At 39.6% G+C, this 21,280-nt stretch overlaps 1 protein-coding gene across 1 annotated transcript in view; it reads left to right on the top strand.

Annotated features, from left to right (window-relative positions):
- LOC136885511 (intermembrane lipid transfer protein Vps13) overlaps positions 1–21,280 on the top strand; it is a 1,358,975-nt gene that overhangs the window by 1,284,450 nt on the left and 53,245 nt on the right. Inside the window, exons 60-61 of the mRNA XM_067158109.2 lie at positions 7,170–7,291; positions 7,432–7,601. Of these exons, the coding sequence (XP_067014210.2) occupies positions 7,170–7,291; positions 7,432–7,601 (292 nt within the window). The remainder of the gene's footprint in view (positions 1–7,169; positions 7,292–7,431; positions 7,602–21,280) is intronic.

The raw sequence follows: 21,280 nt of genomic DNA, 5'->3' as shown, positions 1-21,280 counted from the left end.
CTGTTATTCTTGGCTTTCTAGACCGGTGTATCACACAAATTTTCTGACAAATTTCAACACAATCAGATTCTATGAAGTTGTGCCATTAATGAGCAAAACGCTATATCCCAACCTTGTAAAATTCATAGCTGTTCCATTGATCAGCACAAATACTTTGTTTTAGTTCTTCATCATCAGTAAAATGGCAATCATGGAATGTATCCTTCAAGGGGCCAAAAAATTGAAAATCTGAAAGTGCCTGATCCGGCCTATATGCAGGATGAGGCAGAACAGTCCATCCCACTCTAGCAATTGCTTCTCTTGTGTACGGGCTGATATGAGATCTTGTGGAGAGATTTTATGGAGAAGCAGGATGTCATCCATCCTCCTTTCAGCTCAAACTCTGCAAATGTGTGCTTTCAGCTTCTTGAATGGGACAATACAACCTTCAACATCCTTGCACTTTTCCTTTTTTCCCTCTTCATTTTTTGCAGTCTTGTACTTTTCTCGTTCATCAATCAGTTCTGTTATCTTCTGAGTTATCCATTGATTCTAAGGTGATCTTTCCTTTCTTCCTATCATTTCTTCAGCAGCACTAGAGACCTCATTCTGGTTTGATGCAGCGCCCATTGCACCCTATCCTGTGCTAACCTTTTCATTTCTACGTAACTGCTGCATCCTACATCTGCTCTAATCTGCTTGTTATATTTATACCTTGGTCTACCCCTACCGTTCTTACCGCCTTCACTTCCCTCAGAAACCAATTGCATTAGTCTTGGGTGTCTAAGATGTGTCCTATCATTCTATCTCTTCTTCTGGTCAAATTTAGCCTAATCAATCTCCTCTCACCAGTTAGATTCCGCATCTCTTCATTCATGATTCAGTCTATCCATCTCACCTTCAGCATTCTTCTGTAACACCACATTTCAAAAGCTTCTATTCTCTTTCTTTCTGAGCTAGTTATTATCCATGTTTCAGTTCCATACAATGCTATGCTCCAGACAAAAGTCTTCAAAAACTTCTTTCTAATTCCTATATCAATGTTTGAAGTGAGCAAATTTCTTTTCATATGAAAGGCCTTCTTTGTTTGTGCTAGTCTGCATGTTATGTCCTCCTAACTTCTGCCATCGTTAGTTATTTTACTACCCAAGTAGCAATATTCATCTCCTTCCTTTAAGACTTCATTTCCTGCATCACCTGACTTCGTTCGACTGCACTCCATTACTTTTGTTTTGGACTTATTTATTTTCATTTTGTACTCCTTACCCAAGACTCTGTCCATACCAGTTAGCAATTTTTTCCAGATCTTCTGCAGTCTCAGATAAAATAACAATATCATCAGCAAATCTCTGGGTTTTGATTTCCTCTCCTGAGATTGTGATTCTCTTCTCAAATTTCTCTTTGATTAATTTACTGCCTATTCTATATAAACATTGAAAAGTAGAGGGGACAAACTGCAACCTTGCCTCACACCTATCTGTATTGCTGCATCTTTTTCAAAGCCCTTGATTCTTATCACTGCAGACTGATTTTTATACAGATTGTAGATAATTCCTCTTTCTTGGTATCTGATCTCAATCACCTTCAGAATCTCAAATAGCTTGGTCCAATCAACGTTATCAAATGCCTTTTCAAGGTCTACAAATGCCATGTATGTGGGCTTGTCCTTCTTAATTCGATCCTCTAAGATCAGACGTAAAGTCAAGATTGCTTCACGTCTTCCTACATTTCTTCTGAAGTCAAAGTGATCTACTCCCAACTCAGTTTGAACTTGTCTTTCCATTCTTCTGTAAATAATATGTGTTAATATTTTGCAGGTGTGAGATACTAAACTAATTGTGCGGTTGTTTTCACAGTTGTCAGCACCGGCTTTCTTGGGAATAGGTGTAATAATATTTTGCTGAAAATCGAACGGCACTTCTCCTGTCTCATACATCTTACAAATAACCTTGCTATGCTGGTTTCTCCTAAGACAGTCAGTAATTCAGAGGGAATGTCAGCAATTCCAGGTGCCGTGTTCCTATTTAGGTCTCACAAATGTCTGTCAAATTCTGGCCTCAATATTGGGTCCTCCATTTCATCAGCATCAACAGCCTCTTCTTGTTCCTGCCATCTTTCCACCTTATCTTCTTTTCCTAGAAGTGGTTTTCCATCTGAACTCTTAATATTCATATACCTGCTTTTCCTTTCGTAATAGGTTTCCTTGATTTTCCTGTATGCAACATCTGCCTTTCCTAGGACAATACAACCTTCAACATCCTTGCACTTTTCCTTCAGCCATTCTTCCTTAGCTGTCCTGCACTTTCCATCCACTTCATTCTTTAATTGCCTGTATTCCTTTTTTCCCTCTTCATTTTTTGCAGTCTTGTACTTTTCTCGTTCATCAATCAGTTCTGTTATCTTCTGAGTTATCCATTGATTCTAAGGTGATCTTTCCTTTCTTCCTATCATTTCTTCAGCAGCACTAGAGACCTCATTCTAGTCAATGAGGTCTAGAATTGACCTTTTCATTTAGTCCTTGTGCAACATGTTCCTTGAAACAGTCCCTCACACACTTTACTTTCAACTTGTCTAGAACCCATCTCCTTGAATTCTTCCTTTCTTCAACTTTAGGCGGCATTTTATGACCAACAAGTTGTTGTCAGAGTCCACGTCTGCTTCTGGGAAAGTTCTGCAATCCAACGCCTGGTTTCTGAATCTCAGCCTAATCATAATGAAGTCCGTTTGATACCTTCCAGTGTCTCCAGGTCTCATTCACGTATACAGCCATCTTTTATGGTGTTTGAACCAAGTATTACCAAGGACTAAATTATGATCGGTCCAGAATTCAACCAGCTTCCTCTTTCATTCCTTTGTCCCAATCCAAATTATCGTACTGTATTACCTTCTCTTCCTTGGCCTACCATTACATTCCAGTCTCCCATCACAATTAGATTCTCGTCACCTTTTACATGTTGTATTAACTCTTCTATCTCTTCATGTATTGTTTTGATTTCATCATCATCTGCTAAACTAGTAGGCATATAGACCTGCACTATTGTGATGTGCATTGGTTTGGTGTCATTATCTTGACACACCGAGCTCGATAGCTTCAGTCGCTTAAGTGCAGCCAGTATCCAGTATTCGGGAGATAGTAGGTTCGAACCCCACTGTCGGCAGCCGTGAAGATGGTTTTCCGTGGTTTCCCATTTTCACACCAGGCAAATGCTGGGGCTGTACCTTAATTAAGGTCATGGCCACTTCATTCCCACTCCTAGCCCTTTCCTGTCCCATCGTCGCCATAAGACGTATCTGTGTCGGTGCGACGTAAAGCAACTAGCTAAAGAAAAAAAATTATCTTGACAACAATAATCCTTTCACTATGCTGATCATATTAGTTTTACCCGCTGCCGTATTTACTTATTCATTATTAAACCAACTCCTACATTTTCCCTGTTTGATTTAGTGTTGATAATTCTTCAAATATAAGGCTATTCACTGCTACACATGGGAGGCTAGGGGTACCAGATCCATAACAGACTATATCTTAACAGACTTCGAATTCAGGAAATCTGTTAGGAATGTACGAGTTTTCCAGGGATTTTTCGATGATACAGACCACTATCTGATCTGCAGTGAACTAAGTACCTCTAGGCCTAGGGTAGAGAAAGTGAAATCTGTCTGCAAACGAATAAGGGTAGAAAATCTCCAGCACAAGGAAATTAGATGGAAGTACATGGATATGATTAGTGAGAAGTTTCGAACTGTAGACAGTAAGCAGGCTCAGGATATAGAAAGAGAATGGGTGGCATACAGGGATGCTGTAGTAGAAACAGCAAGGGAATACCTAGGAACAACTGTGTGTAAAGATGGGAAAAGGTGAACATCGTGGTGGAATGATGAAGTGAGAGCAGCTTGTAAACGTAAAAAGAAGGCTTATCAGAAATGGCTCCAAACAAGGGCTGAGGCGGACAGGGATTTGTACGTAGATGAAAGAAACAGAGCGAAACAAATAGTTGTTGAATCCAAAAAGAAGTCTTGGGAAGAGTTTGGTAATAACCTGGAAGGCTAGGTCAAGCAGCAGGGAAACCTTTCTGGACAGTAATAAAGAATCTTAGGAAGGGAGGGAAAAAGGAAATGAACAGTGTTTTGAGTAATTCAGGTGAACTCATAATAGATCCCAGGGAATCACTGGAGAGGTGGAGGGAATATTTTGAACATCTTCTCAGCGTAAAAGGAAATTTTCCTCGTGGTGTTCCGAACAGCCAAGCTCATGGGGAGGAGGAAAATGATGTTGGTGAAACTACGCTAGAGGAAGTAGAAAGGATAGTAAATAAACTCCTTTGTCACAAAGCAGCAGGAATAAATTAAATTAGACCTGAAATGGTGAAGTATAGTGCAAAGGCAAGAATGATATGGCTTCATAGAGTAGTAAGATTAACATGGAGTGTTGGTAAGGTACCCTCAGATTGGACAAAAGCAGTAATTGCACTTGTTTATAAGCAAGGGAACAGGAAGGATTGCAACAACTATCGAGGTATCTCATTGATTAGTATACCAGGCAAAGTATTCACTGGTATCTTGGAAGGGAGGATGCGATCAGTCAATGAGAGGAGGTTGGATGAAAACCAGTGTGGTTTCAGACCATGGAGAGGCTGTCGGGATCAGATTTTCACTATGTGCCAGGTAATTGAAAAATGCTACGAGAGGAATAAGCAGTTGTGTTTATGTTTTGTAGATCTAGAGAAAGCATATGACAGGGTACCGAGGGAAAAGATGTTCACCATACTGGGGGACTATGGAATTAAAGGTAGATTATTACAGTCAATCAAAGGCATTTATGTTGACAATTGGGCTTCAGTGAGAATTGATGGTAGAATGAGTTCTTGGTTCAGGGTACTTACAGGGGTTAGACAAAGCTGTAATCTTTTACCATTGTTGTTCGTAGTTTACATGGATCATCTGCTGAAAAGTATAAAATGGCAGGGAGGGATTCAGTTAGGTGGAAATGTAATAAGAACTCTGGCCAATGCTGATGACTTGGTCTTAATGGCAGATTTTGCCAAAAGCCTGCAGTCAAGTTCTTGGAGCTTGAAAATAGGTGCAATAAGTATGGTATAAAAATTAGCCTTTCGAGGACTTAATTTATGTCAGTAGGTAAGAAATTCTACAGAATTGAATGTCATATTGGTGATACAAAGCTAGAACAGGTCGATAATTTCAAGTATTTAGGTTGCGTGTTCTCCCAGGATGGTAATATAGTAAGTGAGATTGAATCAAGGCGTAGTAAAGCTAAAGCAGTGAGCTCGCAGTTGCGTTCAACAGTATTTTGTAAGAATGAAGTCAGTTCCTAGACGAAACTGTCTTTACGTCGGTCTGTTTTCAGACCAACTTTACTTTACGGGAGCGAAAGCTGGGTGGACTCAGGATATTTTATTGATAAGTTAGAAGTAACAGACATGAAAGTAGCGAGAATGATTGCAGGTACAAACAGGTGGGAACAATGGCAGGAGGGTACTGTGATTGAAGAGATAAAGGCTAATTTAGGAATGAACTCTATGGATGAAGCTGTATGCATAAACCGGCTTCGATGGTGGGGTCATGTGAGGCGAATGGAAGAGGATAGGTCACCTAGGAGAATAATGGACTCTGTTATGGAGGGTAAGAGAAGTAGAGATAGACCAAGACGACGATGGTTAGACTCAGTTTCTAACGATTTAAAGATAAGAGGTATAGAACTGAATGAGGCCACAGCACTAGTTGCAAATAGAGGATTGTGGCAATGTTTAGTAAATTCACAGAGGCTTGCAGACTGAATGCTGAAAGGCATAACGGTCTATAATGTTAATGTATGTATGTATGTATGTATGTATGTATGTATGTATGTATGTATGTATGCATGTATGTATGTATGTATGTATGTATGTATGTATGTAATTCTGTAGTTGCCTGACCAAAAATCCTGCTCTTCCTGCCAACGTACTACACTTATACCAACTACATCCAGCTTTAGTGCCTGTACTACACGGAGTATATGTGATACCTCTCTTCACATAAATTCACAAGCAACGCTCCATCTGTTTACCAGAATACTTTCACCATGGGCTTCACTCAGTGATAGTTCCTGTTGAAATTATTCTGTATATGCAAACAGTCCACTAGCCAACAATCCAAGGGCGTTACCATTTCTCCTAAAGGAGTGACATTATAATCCCCTTGCTGCCATTAATTTGGTATATAGCTTACAAGGCATAGTCCTTTAATGGTTTGTTTAAGAATGCATCTGAGGGTTGCAAACGTGATGTCAGTCCATCTGGAATCATGATCATATATATCTTCAGAGTCCTACTGTTTTCATCCACGTTATCTTTGAGCACATATCAAGGGTCAGGGGAGGAGGGGGAACAGGTAAGTCAAACACCTTCATAACTCAGAAAAATGACATTTTAATTTCAAAAGATTACTAGATAAACAAATAGAAAGTTTGAAACAGTATGCTTTTAATAACTGCAGTTTGAAATGTAGTAAACTGATTGGTCTGGTGCTCTGTATATCATTGCTAACTCGATTATGACAAAAAGCTGACTTGCCTGGGTTTTTTGTTTCTCTGACCCTTCACACGTGAATATCAGGAGGAAGTAGTGCTGTGGATAAGGTTTTCCCTTTTGAAAATTACATACCGTAGAGTACCAACATTCTGACTGCATGCATGACAGTGCAATTTTGCTGTTCACACACTGTTTTGTGAGTTGGCATGCAAGGATCCTCTCTCAGCTGTCGTCATTCTCTACAGAGTGTCAAAACGAAGAGAAGTCTGATCATCATTAACTATTTGAGATAGCTTGTAATTTTTAGCTCTTTTGAGAGGCCAAGTCTTTCTCATCAAAATCTTTAGGCAGTCTCTGATTCTGTAATGTTTGCTGACAAAGGCAGAGTTCTTTCCTCGTAATAAATCTGCTTACCGGCTCTCTCAAGAAGGAGATCATTCTCACTAATATCCTCTTTTCAGATCTGTATTTAAAATTCATGTTGGGCTAATAGAGATGGAAAAGTTTTCCTCTAGGAGCGCTGGTTTTCCATGTGAATTTCACTACAGTTTTATTTCATTTCAGTTCATACCCCATGAAACAAGCCTTGAATCCTGATGTATTCCTTCACTGATCCACAGATTAAGATGAAATACATTATTTATTTACTTTTTATTTTTAAAGGTAAGGGAGTAGCAGCACTAACTTTCGATGAAGAATACCAGCGTAAACGTCAGGAAACTCTGAGCCAGCGCTCAACAAATGTCCAAACTGGATTAGCTCAAAGTGGCAAAGGATTAGTAATGGTATGTAAGATTTGGGGCTATTCATAAATTTTATTTAATCAGCAGCTACTATTTTTAATGATAAAGTATTACTTATCGTAATGTTTCACTTTATGATTAATATCAATATTTGTAAAGTTTGTGAATTCTTATTTCCTTAGGGCATTGCAGATGGAGTGTCTGGAGTTTTCATGAAACCAATTTCAGGAGCCAAGAAAGATGGTGTTGAAGGATTCTTCAAAGGAGTAGGAAAAGGTGTCATGGGTCTTGTAGCTCGACCAACAGCTGGAATAATTGACTTTGCAAGCGGCTCTTTGGATGCTGTCAAAAGGTTAGTTACTTATTATTTGTTATTATTAGTGGTGTCTTTATAAATGTTCCGTGGTTTGTTTGTCATTTTCAGTCATTCTTTCAAAACATTTATATGAAGTGAGAGGATGGAAGATAAGTACCCTTATGGTTCTCTTTATATTTGTACAGAACTTTAGTTTTATTTACATTTGTTAGTAATATTATCAGTTATCAGGAAATTGTAGAAATGGTACTGCAAAGATGCTAAGGTGTAGACTAAATTATTGATTATAATAAATAATAGAACAAGTTATTTTAACAATAAATAATAGAACAAGTTATTTTAAATACATGCTATGAATGGCTGAAGGAGAAGCGCAAGGATGTCGAAGGCTGTATGGTCCTGGGTAAGGTAGATGCTGCATACAGGAAAATCAAGGAAACCTTTGGAGAAAGGAAATCTAGGTGTATGAATATTAAGAGCTCAGATGGAAAGCCACTTCTAGGGAAAGAAGACAAAGCAGAAAGATGGCAGGAGCATATCCAACAGTTGTATCAAGGTAAAGATTTAGATAATTTGGTTCTGGAACATGAAGAGGCTGTTGATGCTGATGAAATGGGAGACCCAATTTTGAGGTCAGAGTTTGACAGAGCTGTGAGTGACCTCAATAGGAACAAGGCACCTGGAATTGATGACATTCCCTCTGAATTACTGACTGCCTTAGGAGAAACCAGCATGGCAAGGTTATTTCATTTAGTGTGCAAGATGTATGAGACAGGAGAAGTCCCATCCGATTTTCGGAAGAATGTTCTTATACCTATTCCCAAGAAAGCCGGTGCTGACAGGTGTGAAAACTACCGCACCATTAGTTTAGTATCTCATGCCTGCAAAATTTTAACACGTATTATTTACAGAAGAATGGTAAAACAAGTTGAAGCTGAGTTGGGAGAAGATCAATTTGGCTTCAGAAGAAATGTAGGCACACGTGAAGCAATACTGACTTTACGTCTGATCTTAGAGGATCGAATCAAGAAGGACAAGCCCACGTACATGGCATTTGTAGATCTAGAAAAGGCATTCGATAATGTTGATTGGACCAAGCTATTTATGATTCTGAAGATGATAGGGATCAGATACCGAGAACGAAGAATTATCTACAATCTGTATAAAAATCAGTCTGCAGTGATAAGAATCGAGGGCTTTGAAAAAGAAGCAGCAATCCAGAAAGGAGTGAGACAAGGCTGCAGTTTGTCCCCTCTCCTTTTCAATGTTTACATAGAACAGGCAGTAAAGGAAATCAAAGAGAGATTTGGAAAGGGAATCACAGTCCAAGGAGAGGAAATCAAAACCTTGAGATTTGCCGATGATATTGTTATTTTATCTGAGACTGCAGAAGATCTCGAAGTTGCTGAATGGTATGGATGAAGTCTTGGGTAAGGAGTACAAGATGAAAATAAATAAGTCCAAAACAAAAGTAATGGAGTGCAGTCGAACGAAGGCAAGTGATGTAGGAAATATTAGATTAGGAAATGAAGTCTTAAAGGAAGTAGATGAATATTGTTACTTGGGTAGTAAAATAACTAACGATGGCAGAAGTAAGGAGGACATAAAATGCAGACTAGCACAAGCAAGGAAGAGCTTTCTTAAGAAAAGAAATTTGCTCACTTCAAACATTGATATCGGAATTAGAAAGATGTTTTTGAAGACTTTCATGTGGAGCGTGGCATTGTATGGAAGTGAAACATGGACAATAACTAGCTCAGAAAAAAAGAGAATAGAAGCTTTTGAAATGTGGTGTTACAGAAGAATGCTGAAGGTGAGATGGATAGATCGAATCACGAATGAAGAGATACTGAATCGAATTGGTGAGAGGAGATCGATTTGGCTAAATTTGACGAAAAGAAGAGATGGAATGATAGGACACATCTTAAGACACCCAGGACTTGTTCAGTTGGTTTTTGAAGGAAGTGTAGGTGGTAAGAACGGTAGGGGCAGACCAAGGTATGAATATGACAAGCAGATTAGAGCAGATGTAGGATGCAATAGTTACGTAGAAATGAAAAGGTTAGCGCAGGATAGAGTGGCATGGAGAGCTGCATCAAACCAGTCTATGGACTGATGACTCAAACAACAACCCTCCCCTTAGGGTTGGTGTCAGAAAAAGCAGCCAATCATAAAAATGGGTTAAATCCATACTAAGTGCTGACTCGAGGTGATTTGGGGAAAAGCCTGTAAGAGGAAGGAGGAGGAGAAGAAGAAGAACAGTCCACATTATTATGGTCAATAACTCAGTGAGCTCCATCTTTGGATCAGTGCTAGAGTGTTGACCTCTGGATCCAAACAATGCAGGTTCGAACCCGTCAGAGTCTGTTCAACTCCCCATGTGGTGCAATGGTAGCATGCAAAGGAAGAGAAGCCTGTTGACAGTGAAGGCAGCAGAACACTGAAAACATTGAGCTCAGTTTTCAGTGAAACATATAGATCTTGTATCTCTTTTGGACTACAACTGAAACGTATAGGACTTTCCCATTTGAATATAGAGAAAGAAAGGAACACACAGTAGAATAAACACAATGGCAGGTCAGTGTGGGAAGAGGGAACAACAGAATGAGAACAATGAAAAACATGAAAACACACAAAAAAAGTCTCATAAGAGGTAGGCTCTGTCGTCATCAATCCCAGTTCTTCCACATCCATCTCTTCTCAGCCCCTGATGAATTTTTTTCTGTTCCGAGCTTCATCAGGTAGGCTCATTAACTGGCCATCTTGACAGATCTTCAGTTTTCATGTGGGAAGTGTAGGATAAGAAGAAAGCTGGGTAAGTACTTGAAAAGAGAAAAACCAGAAGATAAATACAGGTGGTGAAAGTTTAGAAGCACAGGACAAACAAAAGGAGAAAGGATCCCAACAGGATAATATAAGTATTGTAAACAAGTGTCAAATCAAGTCAAATGTAGAGAGATACGATCAAGAAAGGAATACACAGTAGGATAAACACAATTACAGGTCAGTGTGGGAATAAGGAGCAACAGAAAGAGGACAAGGACAAACATGGACACTGTCTTCAAATAGATAAGCTCACTCCCATCAATCCCTGTTTTTCCTCATCCATCTCTTCTCAGCCCCCCCGGGGAGCTCGTATCTACTTCCCACCTTCATCAGGACAATGAGCATCAACACTCATTGAAGGGCCATCTTGACAGATCCTTAGTTCATGTTACCTTATGTATTGTCTCATTTTCTGAATGCATGAACTGACTAACTTCACCTCCACTAGGTGTGATGAGATGCTATCCCTGCCTAATAGTATAGGAAGCAGGTAAGTTTTAGAGAGTGACATGTTTGTTGTTCAAAGGCTTTTACCTCATAGTACCTTATAAACTGAACTATGAATGTATCTACTGTTTTAACCCTTCCACTAGCTTCTTGTATTAATCAGTTGGCTGGTGGAACAACACTAAAGACTGTGTTAATCTCGTGATGTCCTAATTTCAATTTGACTTCTTAACTCTGGCCGACTAATTTGGCAAATTTTCTTTTGACCGGTTAAGCCGTTCTCTGTTTCACCTCATCACATTGTCTGTGAATAGCACTGCATTTCTTTTTGAGAGACTTCATTATTTGTGATGCTAAAGAAAAACAGTGGAGGCAAGCAACTTCCTGTCACATTCCATTTCTTGTCTCAGACCAACATAACTACTAGCTTTCTCTTCAGCAAAACTTTTGGTGCTTTGGTATAGCATTTTTTTACTCTTGACACTATGCTGCCTAGAACATCTTTCTTGTGTAAAGTTCCCCAAATAGGATAATGAAAGGTCTTATTGTACACCTTTTCTAGGTCTAGGAAAACAGCTTTCTTCTCCAAATACTTTTTGAAAGCCTGGTAGCAAAGATGATGTCTGGATTGGATCAGTCAGGTCTGAATCCTTGTTGATCATCAACAGTGACACTTCATGCTTTCCATAAATGTTTGAGTTACTAACTGATGTGATTTTATATTTATTGTTTTACACATTCTACTGAATTAGCAACATTTTAATGTCCCTTGTATGTTGTTTCGATCAAGACCTTGTTTGAGATTGTAGTAATCTGTATCATTATTTCTGTAATGCTTTTGGTAGCTTCCATACAATAACACTTTATGGTCATTGTTGTTTGCTTTATTCATTATTTACCAGCATCCTGTACATTGTGAATTGAAAACACAGGTTTCTACGAGCCTACATACAGTTTCAAGAGCAGTTAAGAGACGTAATGATGCCTTTAATTCTGAAGGTGCTACTAGAGCAGAGGTGCTGGTTCAGGGCATTTGCAGAAGTACAAGGAACCATGGCTTCTACCATATGTCAAACGGTGGAGAGGAACAAGCAGCTCATTTTATACACCAAGAGACTTGAGTCATGTCAGAGCAGGTCATCTTGCATGAACACCATACTACCATCTTTCTGCTGTTCATCATCATCATCATCATCATCATCATCATCGGTTTGCCCTTCCAGTGAGCCGGGTAGGGTGTTTGAAAATGAGCGTCTTGCCTATTCAAAAAGATTTTATTGTCCATGACAGATTCCTAATTCCATCCTCTTCTATCCACGCCTTCCCTCAGTTGGTCCATCCATTTTCTTCTTGGTCTTCCAGCTGGTCTTCTACCTGTTATTCACTTTTCCAAATAAGCACATGATAACCTTGTGCTATTCATTCATTTAACATGCCCAAACCATTTCAGTCTAGATGACCTAAGTCTTTCCTCCATCGATTCATTTAGACGTAGGTTAGATTGGATCTCATCATTTTTCACGTGATCAAGTGGTGTCTTTTAGGGGGCAGTTCTAAGAAATTTCATTTCACAGGCTTCAATCCTACTACAATCCTTTGATGTTAGTGTGCAGGTTTCCAGAGAATATGTAAGGATGGGAATGAAATATGACTTGTACAGGGTCATTTTTGTTCTTTGTGGGACCTTCTCACCCCATAGTAGGTGTCCAACGCACCCTCATTTTAGGAAGGCTCATTTTGAAAAGAAAAGAAAAAAAATGAAATGAACTAAAATTCCTTCCATCAAAAGAGTAACATAGGCATGAACAAACATTTCATCCATGAACCTACTACGCTGGCATAGCAGGGGGTGAGGTGATACTCCCACATGGCGCGTCCCAGGTGGCGAATAGGGTGGGTCCTAACCGGCTTGCTGGTGGAATTAAGGGAAATAAAATACCTCTTGTGGACCAAACACACAACCCCCTGTGGGTGGGGGATGCAAACAAAGAATACACCCACGGTATTCCCTGCCTGTCGAAAGAGGTGACTAAAAGGGGCGACCAAGGGATGATTGTCTTGGAACCATGAAACTACTTGTGATTAGTACCACCATGCAGAGAACATCATGGGTCACTTTTACTTGCGTGTAATACTACTAGATTAGGTAACAAATAGGTTTGTGATTAGTAGCACACAGGAGCACCGTGCGGTCTGCTTTTGCAGTACCTGTGATTAGTACCACCATATGAGCAGAACCATGGGATGATAGCTATCATGGTTCTGCCTTGCCTATGAATAGTACCCACTATATGAGGAACACCACAGGATAGTACAGGTCCCTGTGGTTAGTACTCTTATGTGATGTACACCATAGGGTTGCATTGCCTGTAAGTGGCGCCGCAATGTGAGAAAAACCATAGGTCTGTATAATATGTCAAATTTCATAACCTGTGAGTAGTACCATAATGTGTGAAATACCGCGAGTCTCTGCTACTTTTGATTAGTACCACAACATGACATATACCATGTTAGTACCACAACATGACATATACCATGGTTCTACTTTCCTAGTGATAAGTACCGTTACGAGGGGCCGATAACTTGGATTTTGGACTCCCTTTAGACTGCAAGCATCATCGATTCAGTGTTATGCTATAGCAGCAGTCCCTTGGTCAGTAATCCTTTTGTTTTACGTCAGTTTCTGTGAATGTAAGGCATTGCGGGTCACATCCACTGATTGTTTTAAATTCATCTCCATTCATTCTTCATTCTCACATTTTGAATTCTGGTCAGTGGAGAATTTTGGACTTTTAATTTGTCATTCCATTTCATCTCATGTCGTACCATTAGGGGCTGATGATCTCGATGTTAGGCCCCTTTAAACAACAAGCATCATCATCATCATCATCATCATCATCAAACATTTCATATCGCTCCGCGAGGTTTACGTGGTCTTTACGCAAATATGAACATGTAAATTTACGGATATAGCTGCTTTGCCTGAGATGATTAAAATACATAATCACTGCTATGAAATATATTTTCCATGAAAATGAGCAAGTAGGCCTACTTACGTGACAGGTATTTCATTAATCTGAACTTGCAATAGGCTTGATTCTCTGTAGATGGGAAGATCCGTTGTCTCTTGCATCACCAGAATCCTAAATTACTTACAAGTTTGTCACACTCCACATCTAAAACACTTCTCACACGTGGTCTCTTTTTACTGGACAGTAACACGACTGGTGGTGGATAATTCTTTTCGTGCAATGTAACCATTTAAAATAGACACACTGGCAAAATCTGATGTTAGTTTTGCGATACAGTAAAATCTTGTTAATTTGAAGTCTTTGTAATACAGAAATCAAACTTCCAATTATGTAATTTTGAATTAACAGCCATCTTGTAATTCAGAAATGCCAACCCTCACCAGTTTTTGTGGATTCTGCTTTTCCGCGTACTGCCTGCTACGTGATATTGTGGCATTCCTTAAAACGCTGAATACAAAAGAATTATGATTTCACTCTGTTTTCAACTGTGAAACACACTATAGACACTCTGAAGTGAGTGAAAGTGCGGAAAGCTACCCCTGCGGAGAAATTTTGAATTTAAATTACTCTGTAAAATACAGTACTATTTTTTCAAATGTAAAGTTAGTTTAGAATTAAAAGTCTGAATTGTTTTCCGTTTAAATATGTCATGTGGGGACAGTTTTCTTCCATCTACGGTTGCACAAAGCATAACTGTACACTCAGCATCAAAAACTAGGTGAGCCAGGAGCGTATTGGCAAACTTGACGCAAATCAAACCCGCACCCCAATATCGTGCCTCAAATTTTTTTTTTAAATATGAGGGGATTATTTGTGTAAATACGGTATTACTAGCCATTACACTTCCTAAATATCTGAATTGGTGTACTGTTTCATCTTGGTGGTCCTGTATTTTAATGTTGCATTCTGTATTATCTCTGCTGATTTTCAATGCTACTGTTTTTGATGGGTTCAATTTCATTCCATAATCATCAAACTTCTTACACCATGCATTCAGATTATTTTGCACTCCCTCCTCTGTTTCATCCCTTGTCACCACATCATCTGCAAACACCTGAGCCTGAAGATCTTTATTGCCTTTTCCTTTTAGTTCCTTTAAAATGGTGTTCATAACTGCTATGAATAGAAGAGGTGATAAGGCACTTCCATGTTGTACTCCTTTTGTTGTATTGAAACATTCAGGGTGACCATCTCCAATACTGACACAGCTTTTGCAATTAGTATATAGCATTTGGATCCATAAGGTACTCCGGTACACCGAGTTTTCTCAGACTTTTCCAAATAGTTGATCTAGGAACATTATCATACGCCTTTTCAAGGTCCATAAACACAATAATTAGGTCTTTTCCTCTTTCCCAGTGTTTCTCTGCCAACATCCTCAAAGCAAATATCAGATCTCTTGTGCTTCTACCAGGCAAGTTGGTCGTACAGTTAGGGGTGCTCAGCTGTGAGCTTGCATCCGGGAGATAGTGGGTTCGAACCCCACTGTCGGCAGCCCTGAAGATGGTTTTCTGTGGTTTCCCATGTTCACACAAGGCAAATGCTGTGGCTGTACCTTAATTAAGGCCACAGACACTTTCTTCCCATTCCTAGGCCTTTCCTTTCCCATCATCACCATAAGACCTATCTGTGTCGGTGCGACGTAAAGCAAATAGAAAAAAAAAATGTTGTGCTTCTTCCAGCCCTAAAGCCATGTTGTTCCTCTTCCTCTTCTAAGATATCCCTAAGATATCCCTTACTCTGGCTTCAATGATCTTCTCCTTAATTTTAAGGCCGTGTGATAAAAGGGTAATGCCTCTGTAGTTTTCACTTTTCCTTCTTTTCCCTTTCTGAAAGATAGGAACTATCACCCCTTTGGTGCAATCTTCAGGTATTTTGTTATCCTTCCATATTGTTCTGAGAACTCTATACAGCCACTGTATTCCTTGTGCTGTTACAGTGAGAAATCAGCTCCAAGTCCACAGTGTGAATGTAAGTGAACAGATTGTAGGGAAAGGGTTATAAGAAGCAAATCCCTTCCTGAAAAGACCTCCTCCTCCTCCTCCTCACAAGACAGTGTCAGATAGAATGCCTTAGTTTTTGCAACAGCATCAGGAGTGAACAGTGGGTGGTTTCTACTCTTCTCAGATTAGACTCATTTTGCCCTCAGATCACTGCATGTAAGAGAAAGAGTTTGGGAGACAGGTGAGTGATACTCACCCTACAATTTTTCTGGAAGAAGGCCATTCCAAAAGTGTTCTGTCAGTGTATGGGAAAGAATTACTCTGGCTGCTCACACAAAACTCATGTCAGTAAGTACTTTTGGAGAATTTAGAAATGTATCAAACACTCCCCTGGTAAATTATTCCAGTCCCTAACTCCTCTTCGTATACATGAATATTTGCTGCAATATGTCTTGAACTGATCAGATTTCTGGGGATATACTAAAGACAATGGGTTGGGATATAGTACCATATCTGAAGTACTTATTTGATTATTGTTTGGTCGGAGGAGCTATACCAGATGAATGGAGAGTTGCTATAGTAGCCCCTGTGTATAAAGGAAAGGGTGATAGACATAAAGCTGAAAATTACAGGCCAGTAAGTTTGACATGCATTGTATGTAAGCTTTGGGAAGGCATTCTTTCTGATTATATTACACATGTTTGCGAAATTAATAACTGATTCGATAGAAGGCAATTCGGTTTTAGGAAAGGTTATTCCACTGAAGCTCAACTTGTAGGATTGCAGCAAGATATAGCAGATATCTTGGATTCTGGTGGTCAAATGGACTGTATCGCGATTGACCTGTCTAAAGCATTTGATACGGTGGATCATGGGAGACTACTGGCAAAAATGAGTGCAATTGGACTAGACAAAAGAGTGACTGAATGGGTTGCTATATTTCTAGAAAATAGATCTCAGAGAATTAGGGTAGGTGAAGCTTTATCTGACCCTGTAAAAATTAAGAGGGGAATTCCTCAAGGCAGTATTATCGGACCTTTATGTTTTCTTATATATATAAATGATATGAGTAAAGGAGTGGAATCGGAGGTAAGGCTTTTTGCGGATGATGTTATTCTCTATAGAGTGATAAATAAGTTACAAGATTGTGAGCAACTGCAGCGTGACCTCGAAAATGTTGTGAGATGGACAGCAGGCAATGGTATGATGATAAACGGGGTTAAAAGTCAGGTTGTGAGTTTCACAAATAGGAAAAGTCCTCTCTGTTTTAATTACTGCGTTGATGGGGTGAAAGTTCCTTTTGGGGATCATTGTAAGTATCTAGGTGTTAATAGAAGGAAAGATCTTAATTGGGGTAATCACATAAATTGGATTGTAAATACAGATCTCTGCACATGGTTATGAGGGTGTTTAGGAGTTGTAGTAAGGATGTAAAGGAGAGGGCATATAAGTCTCTGGTAAGACCCCAACTAGAGTATGGTTCCAGTGTATGGGACCCTCACCAGGATTGCCTGATTCAAGAACTGGAAAAAATCCAAAGAAAAGCAGCTCGATTTGTTCTGGGTGATTTCCGACAAAAGAGTAGCGTTAAAAAAATGTTGCAATGTTTGGGTTGGGAAGAATTGAGAGAAAGAAGAAGAGCTGCTCGACTAAGTGGTATGTTATATAGATGTTGATTCCCATGGGAATCAATTTTTTGTAGTGGGACAAAGTGTCTCATAGTGCATTGGCACTGCCGGTGGCTACAGTTAGCCTACGCAGTGGCCTCCACGGTATGCACTAGCCAGCGTCTTGGTAGGTGTGCTAGGTACCAACTGATGAGCCCAGCCTAGCACACGGGGGCGAAACGCTGGCAACCAGTAATGAGTTAGCTGGAAAATTTATAATGTCCAATAACGGACCATTTATATTGGTATTATAAATTTACTGATTCGGAACAAATATTTCAGATTCCCTATGGGAATCAACATCTATATCATCTGATGGCCAAGCAGGCATCAATTTTTTGTAGTGGGACAAAGTGTCTCGTAGTGCATTGGCACTGCCGGTGGCTACAGTTAGCCTACGCAGTGGCCTCCACGGTATGCACTAGCCAGCGTCTTGGTAGGTGTGCTAGGTACCAACTGATGAGCCCAGCCTAGCACACGGGGGCGAAACGCTGGCAACCAGTAATGAGTTAGCTGGAAAATTCATAATGTCCAATAACGGACCATTTATATTGGTATTATAAGTGGTATGTTCCGAGCTGTCAGCGGAGAGTTGGCGTGGAATGACATTAGTAGACGAATAAGTTTGAATGGCATTTATAAAAGTAGGAAAGATCACAATATGAAGATAAAGTTGGAATTCAAGAGGACAAACTGGGGCAAATATTCATGTATAGGAAGGGGAGTTAGGGATTGGAATAACTTACCAAGGGAGACGTTCAATAAAATTCCAATTTCTTTGAAATCATTTAGGAAAAGGCTAGGAAAGCAACAGATAGGGAATCTGCCACCTGGGCGACTGCCCTAAATGCAGATCAGTATTGATTGATTGATTGATTGATTGATTGATTGATTGATTGATTGATTGATTGATTGATTGATCTTTCCCACTTTTAAAAACACCACTCTTGGTAGGTGTGCTATTTAACAACTGATGGGCCCAAATTAGCACACTGGGGCAAAAAGAATGAGTTAGCTGGAAAATGTATAATGTCCAATAACAGACCAACTGTATTGGTATTATAAATTTACTCATTTGGGACAAATATTTCAGGTTCCCTATGGGAATCAACATCTGTAACATACCGCTTAATTGAGCAGCTTCCAAGCCCAAGTTGCAACATTTTAGCTATACTACTCTTGTCTGAAATCACCCAGAACAAATTAAGCTGCTTTACTTTGGATTTCTTTCCAGTTTATGAGTCAAATAATCCTTATGATTGCCCCATATGCTGGAATGTTACTCTAATTTTGGCCTTATCAGAAACTTATATGCCCTCTTCTTTACATCCTTACTGCAACCCCCAAAACACCCTCATAACCATATGAATAGATCTGTAACCTTAATTTATAATCCTATTTATATTATTTAATTACCCCAGTGAAGATCTTTCCTTATATTAACACCTAGGTACTTACAGTGATCCCATGAGGACCTTTAATCCCATCAATGCAGTAATTAAAAGTGAGAGGACTTTTCCTCATTGTGAAACAACCTGACTTTTCATTTTGTTTACCATCATACCATTGCCTGCTGTCCATCTCACAATACTGTTAAGCTCCTTTTGCAGTCGCTCACAATCTTGTACCTTATTTATTACTCTATATAGTATATAGTATAACATCATCTGCAAAAAGCTTTATCATGGACTCTGATTCCAGTTCTGTACTCATATCATTTATATATGTAAGGAAATACAAAGGTCCAATAATACTGCCGTGAGGAATTCCCCTCTTAATGATTACAGGATCTGATAATGCTTTACCTACTCCAGTGGTATGCAAAGTTCGGGGGCATGGAGAGTAATCTGGAGGGGAGAGGAGGGGCATCTAAGATCGGAAATCAGTGTGACGATACAAATTTCAGCTCATTTTTTTAACAATTATTACTATCCTCAGATTCTCAGTACAGTAAGCCAGGCAAGAAGCTCGTCCACTCCTATTCAAAACTATTATATTTTCACAGAAATACACTACCTACTTAGAATTTCACAAGTGATGACCAGAAAGACTGTTAGTTGGACCTTTCCAGCACGAGTTCAGAGATTAGGTACTGCTACATGTCTTTGATCACTGCAATTACCCCAGTAACCTTTCAGATCAGAACCTACCACATGTGGTGCCAACTCCCACCCATTGTAGCTTAATGACAATAAGCCACTTGACAATGTTTACTCTATGAGAATGGATTCTTCTGTCTCAGCCTGAAACTCGCCGTTTTGCCAGTCACTGCAAAGATGACGAGTGAATAGTACACTGTGCTGTACAAATGGATTTCTGTGTATTTTGAGTAGAGGTAGTCAACCCTTTACAGTGGAAAATATATTGTCATAATCAAGGATAAGTGGTAAAATAGCGATTCCATGAATGTGTCTCGTAGAGTGCCTATTCTTTCCAGAAAAATACCTAATAAAGATAAGGATGTGAATTTAGTTGTATGTTCAACTTCCTCATTTGCTTCAGCTCTCGCCAGTAACGTTAATGATTCAACAAAAAGCAAATCTAAAATTATCGTATAATCTCGAATACCACCCACGCTGTTTTTTTTTTGTTTTTTTTTTAATATTGCTTCCAAAATTGGGTGCAGGCTTTATTTAAAATTGTGGGATTTATCTTTCCTAATGCATGTAAATCGGGCATCACCGCCGGCACGGCTTGGCAACAATGCTGTCTCCGCTCTCAGTATATGCTACTTCCGCACTTGGTGTCAGTCTCACGCACGTTCTCGGAATATCAACATGAATTCCACAAAGCTTTTGCGATCTTTTACTGCGAGTGAAAAACTGAAAGTAGTTCGGCAAGGCAAAATTATTGGAAATCGTGCCGCCAGTAGGAAATACAGTATTAACAAGTCATGTTTTCACGATTGGAGAAAGAAGAAAAATGTGCTATTAACATGCAGTGGTGATCGTAGAACTTTTCATGGGTTGAGTGTACAGTTTCCAGAAATTGAAAAAAACTTTATAAATATGTGACAGCATGGTGGGAGTTGGGATATGGTGTGTCAACTGAAATGTGTCAGCTAAAGGCATTAGAGATCGCAAAGGAACTTTCAACAGAAGGGTTTAAGGCAAGCCGAGCATGGGTTTGTAATTTTTATAGAAGAAATGGGTGGAGCGTACAAAGGCATACCTCAATTTCACAGCGTCTTCCTGGTGCTTACGATGAGAAGTTATTGTCTTTTCACCGTCACATAATTTGGTTGCAGAAAGAAAATGCATATTTGCTTTCCCAAATTGGCAATGCGGATCAGACGCCAGTCTACTTTGAAATGCCAGTGGACAGGTCTCTGAATGTTAAGGGTGCGAAAAGTGTTACCATTAGAACAGGTGGTAATGAAAAACAACGGTGTTTGGTAATGTTGTGTCTTCTCGCTGACGAAACCAAGTTGCCGCCGTACATTGTTCTCAAGCAAAAGACGCTTCCTAAAAATTTACCCGCTGGTGTTATCATCAGATCTCAGAACTCCGGCTGGATGGACAGTTCACTTGTGGAAGAATGGGTAAAGTGTGTCTGGCAACGTCGCCCTGGTACATTATTGGGACAAAAGAGCTTGCTTGTTCTTGACAGTTACCACGGCCACACAACAGTTGTTGTGAAGAAACATATTAAGGATGGGAAAACTGACCTAGCAGTCATTCCGGGCGGGATGGCGCCTGTGCTACAGCTGCTGGATGTCTGCGTGAACTGTCCATTTAAAGCAGCCTTGAAACAGCTCTGTACAGAATGGATGGTGGCTGATAATTACACACTGACGCCAA

Source organism: Anabrus simplex, chromosome 1, assembly GCF_040414725.1.
Source record: "Anabrus simplex isolate iqAnaSimp1 chromosome 1, ASM4041472v1, whole genome shotgun sequence".
NCBI classification, from domain to species: Eukaryota; Metazoa; Arthropoda; class Insecta; order Orthoptera; family Tettigoniidae; genus Anabrus; species Anabrus simplex.
This window is presented reverse-complemented; position numbering and strand designations above follow the sequence as displayed.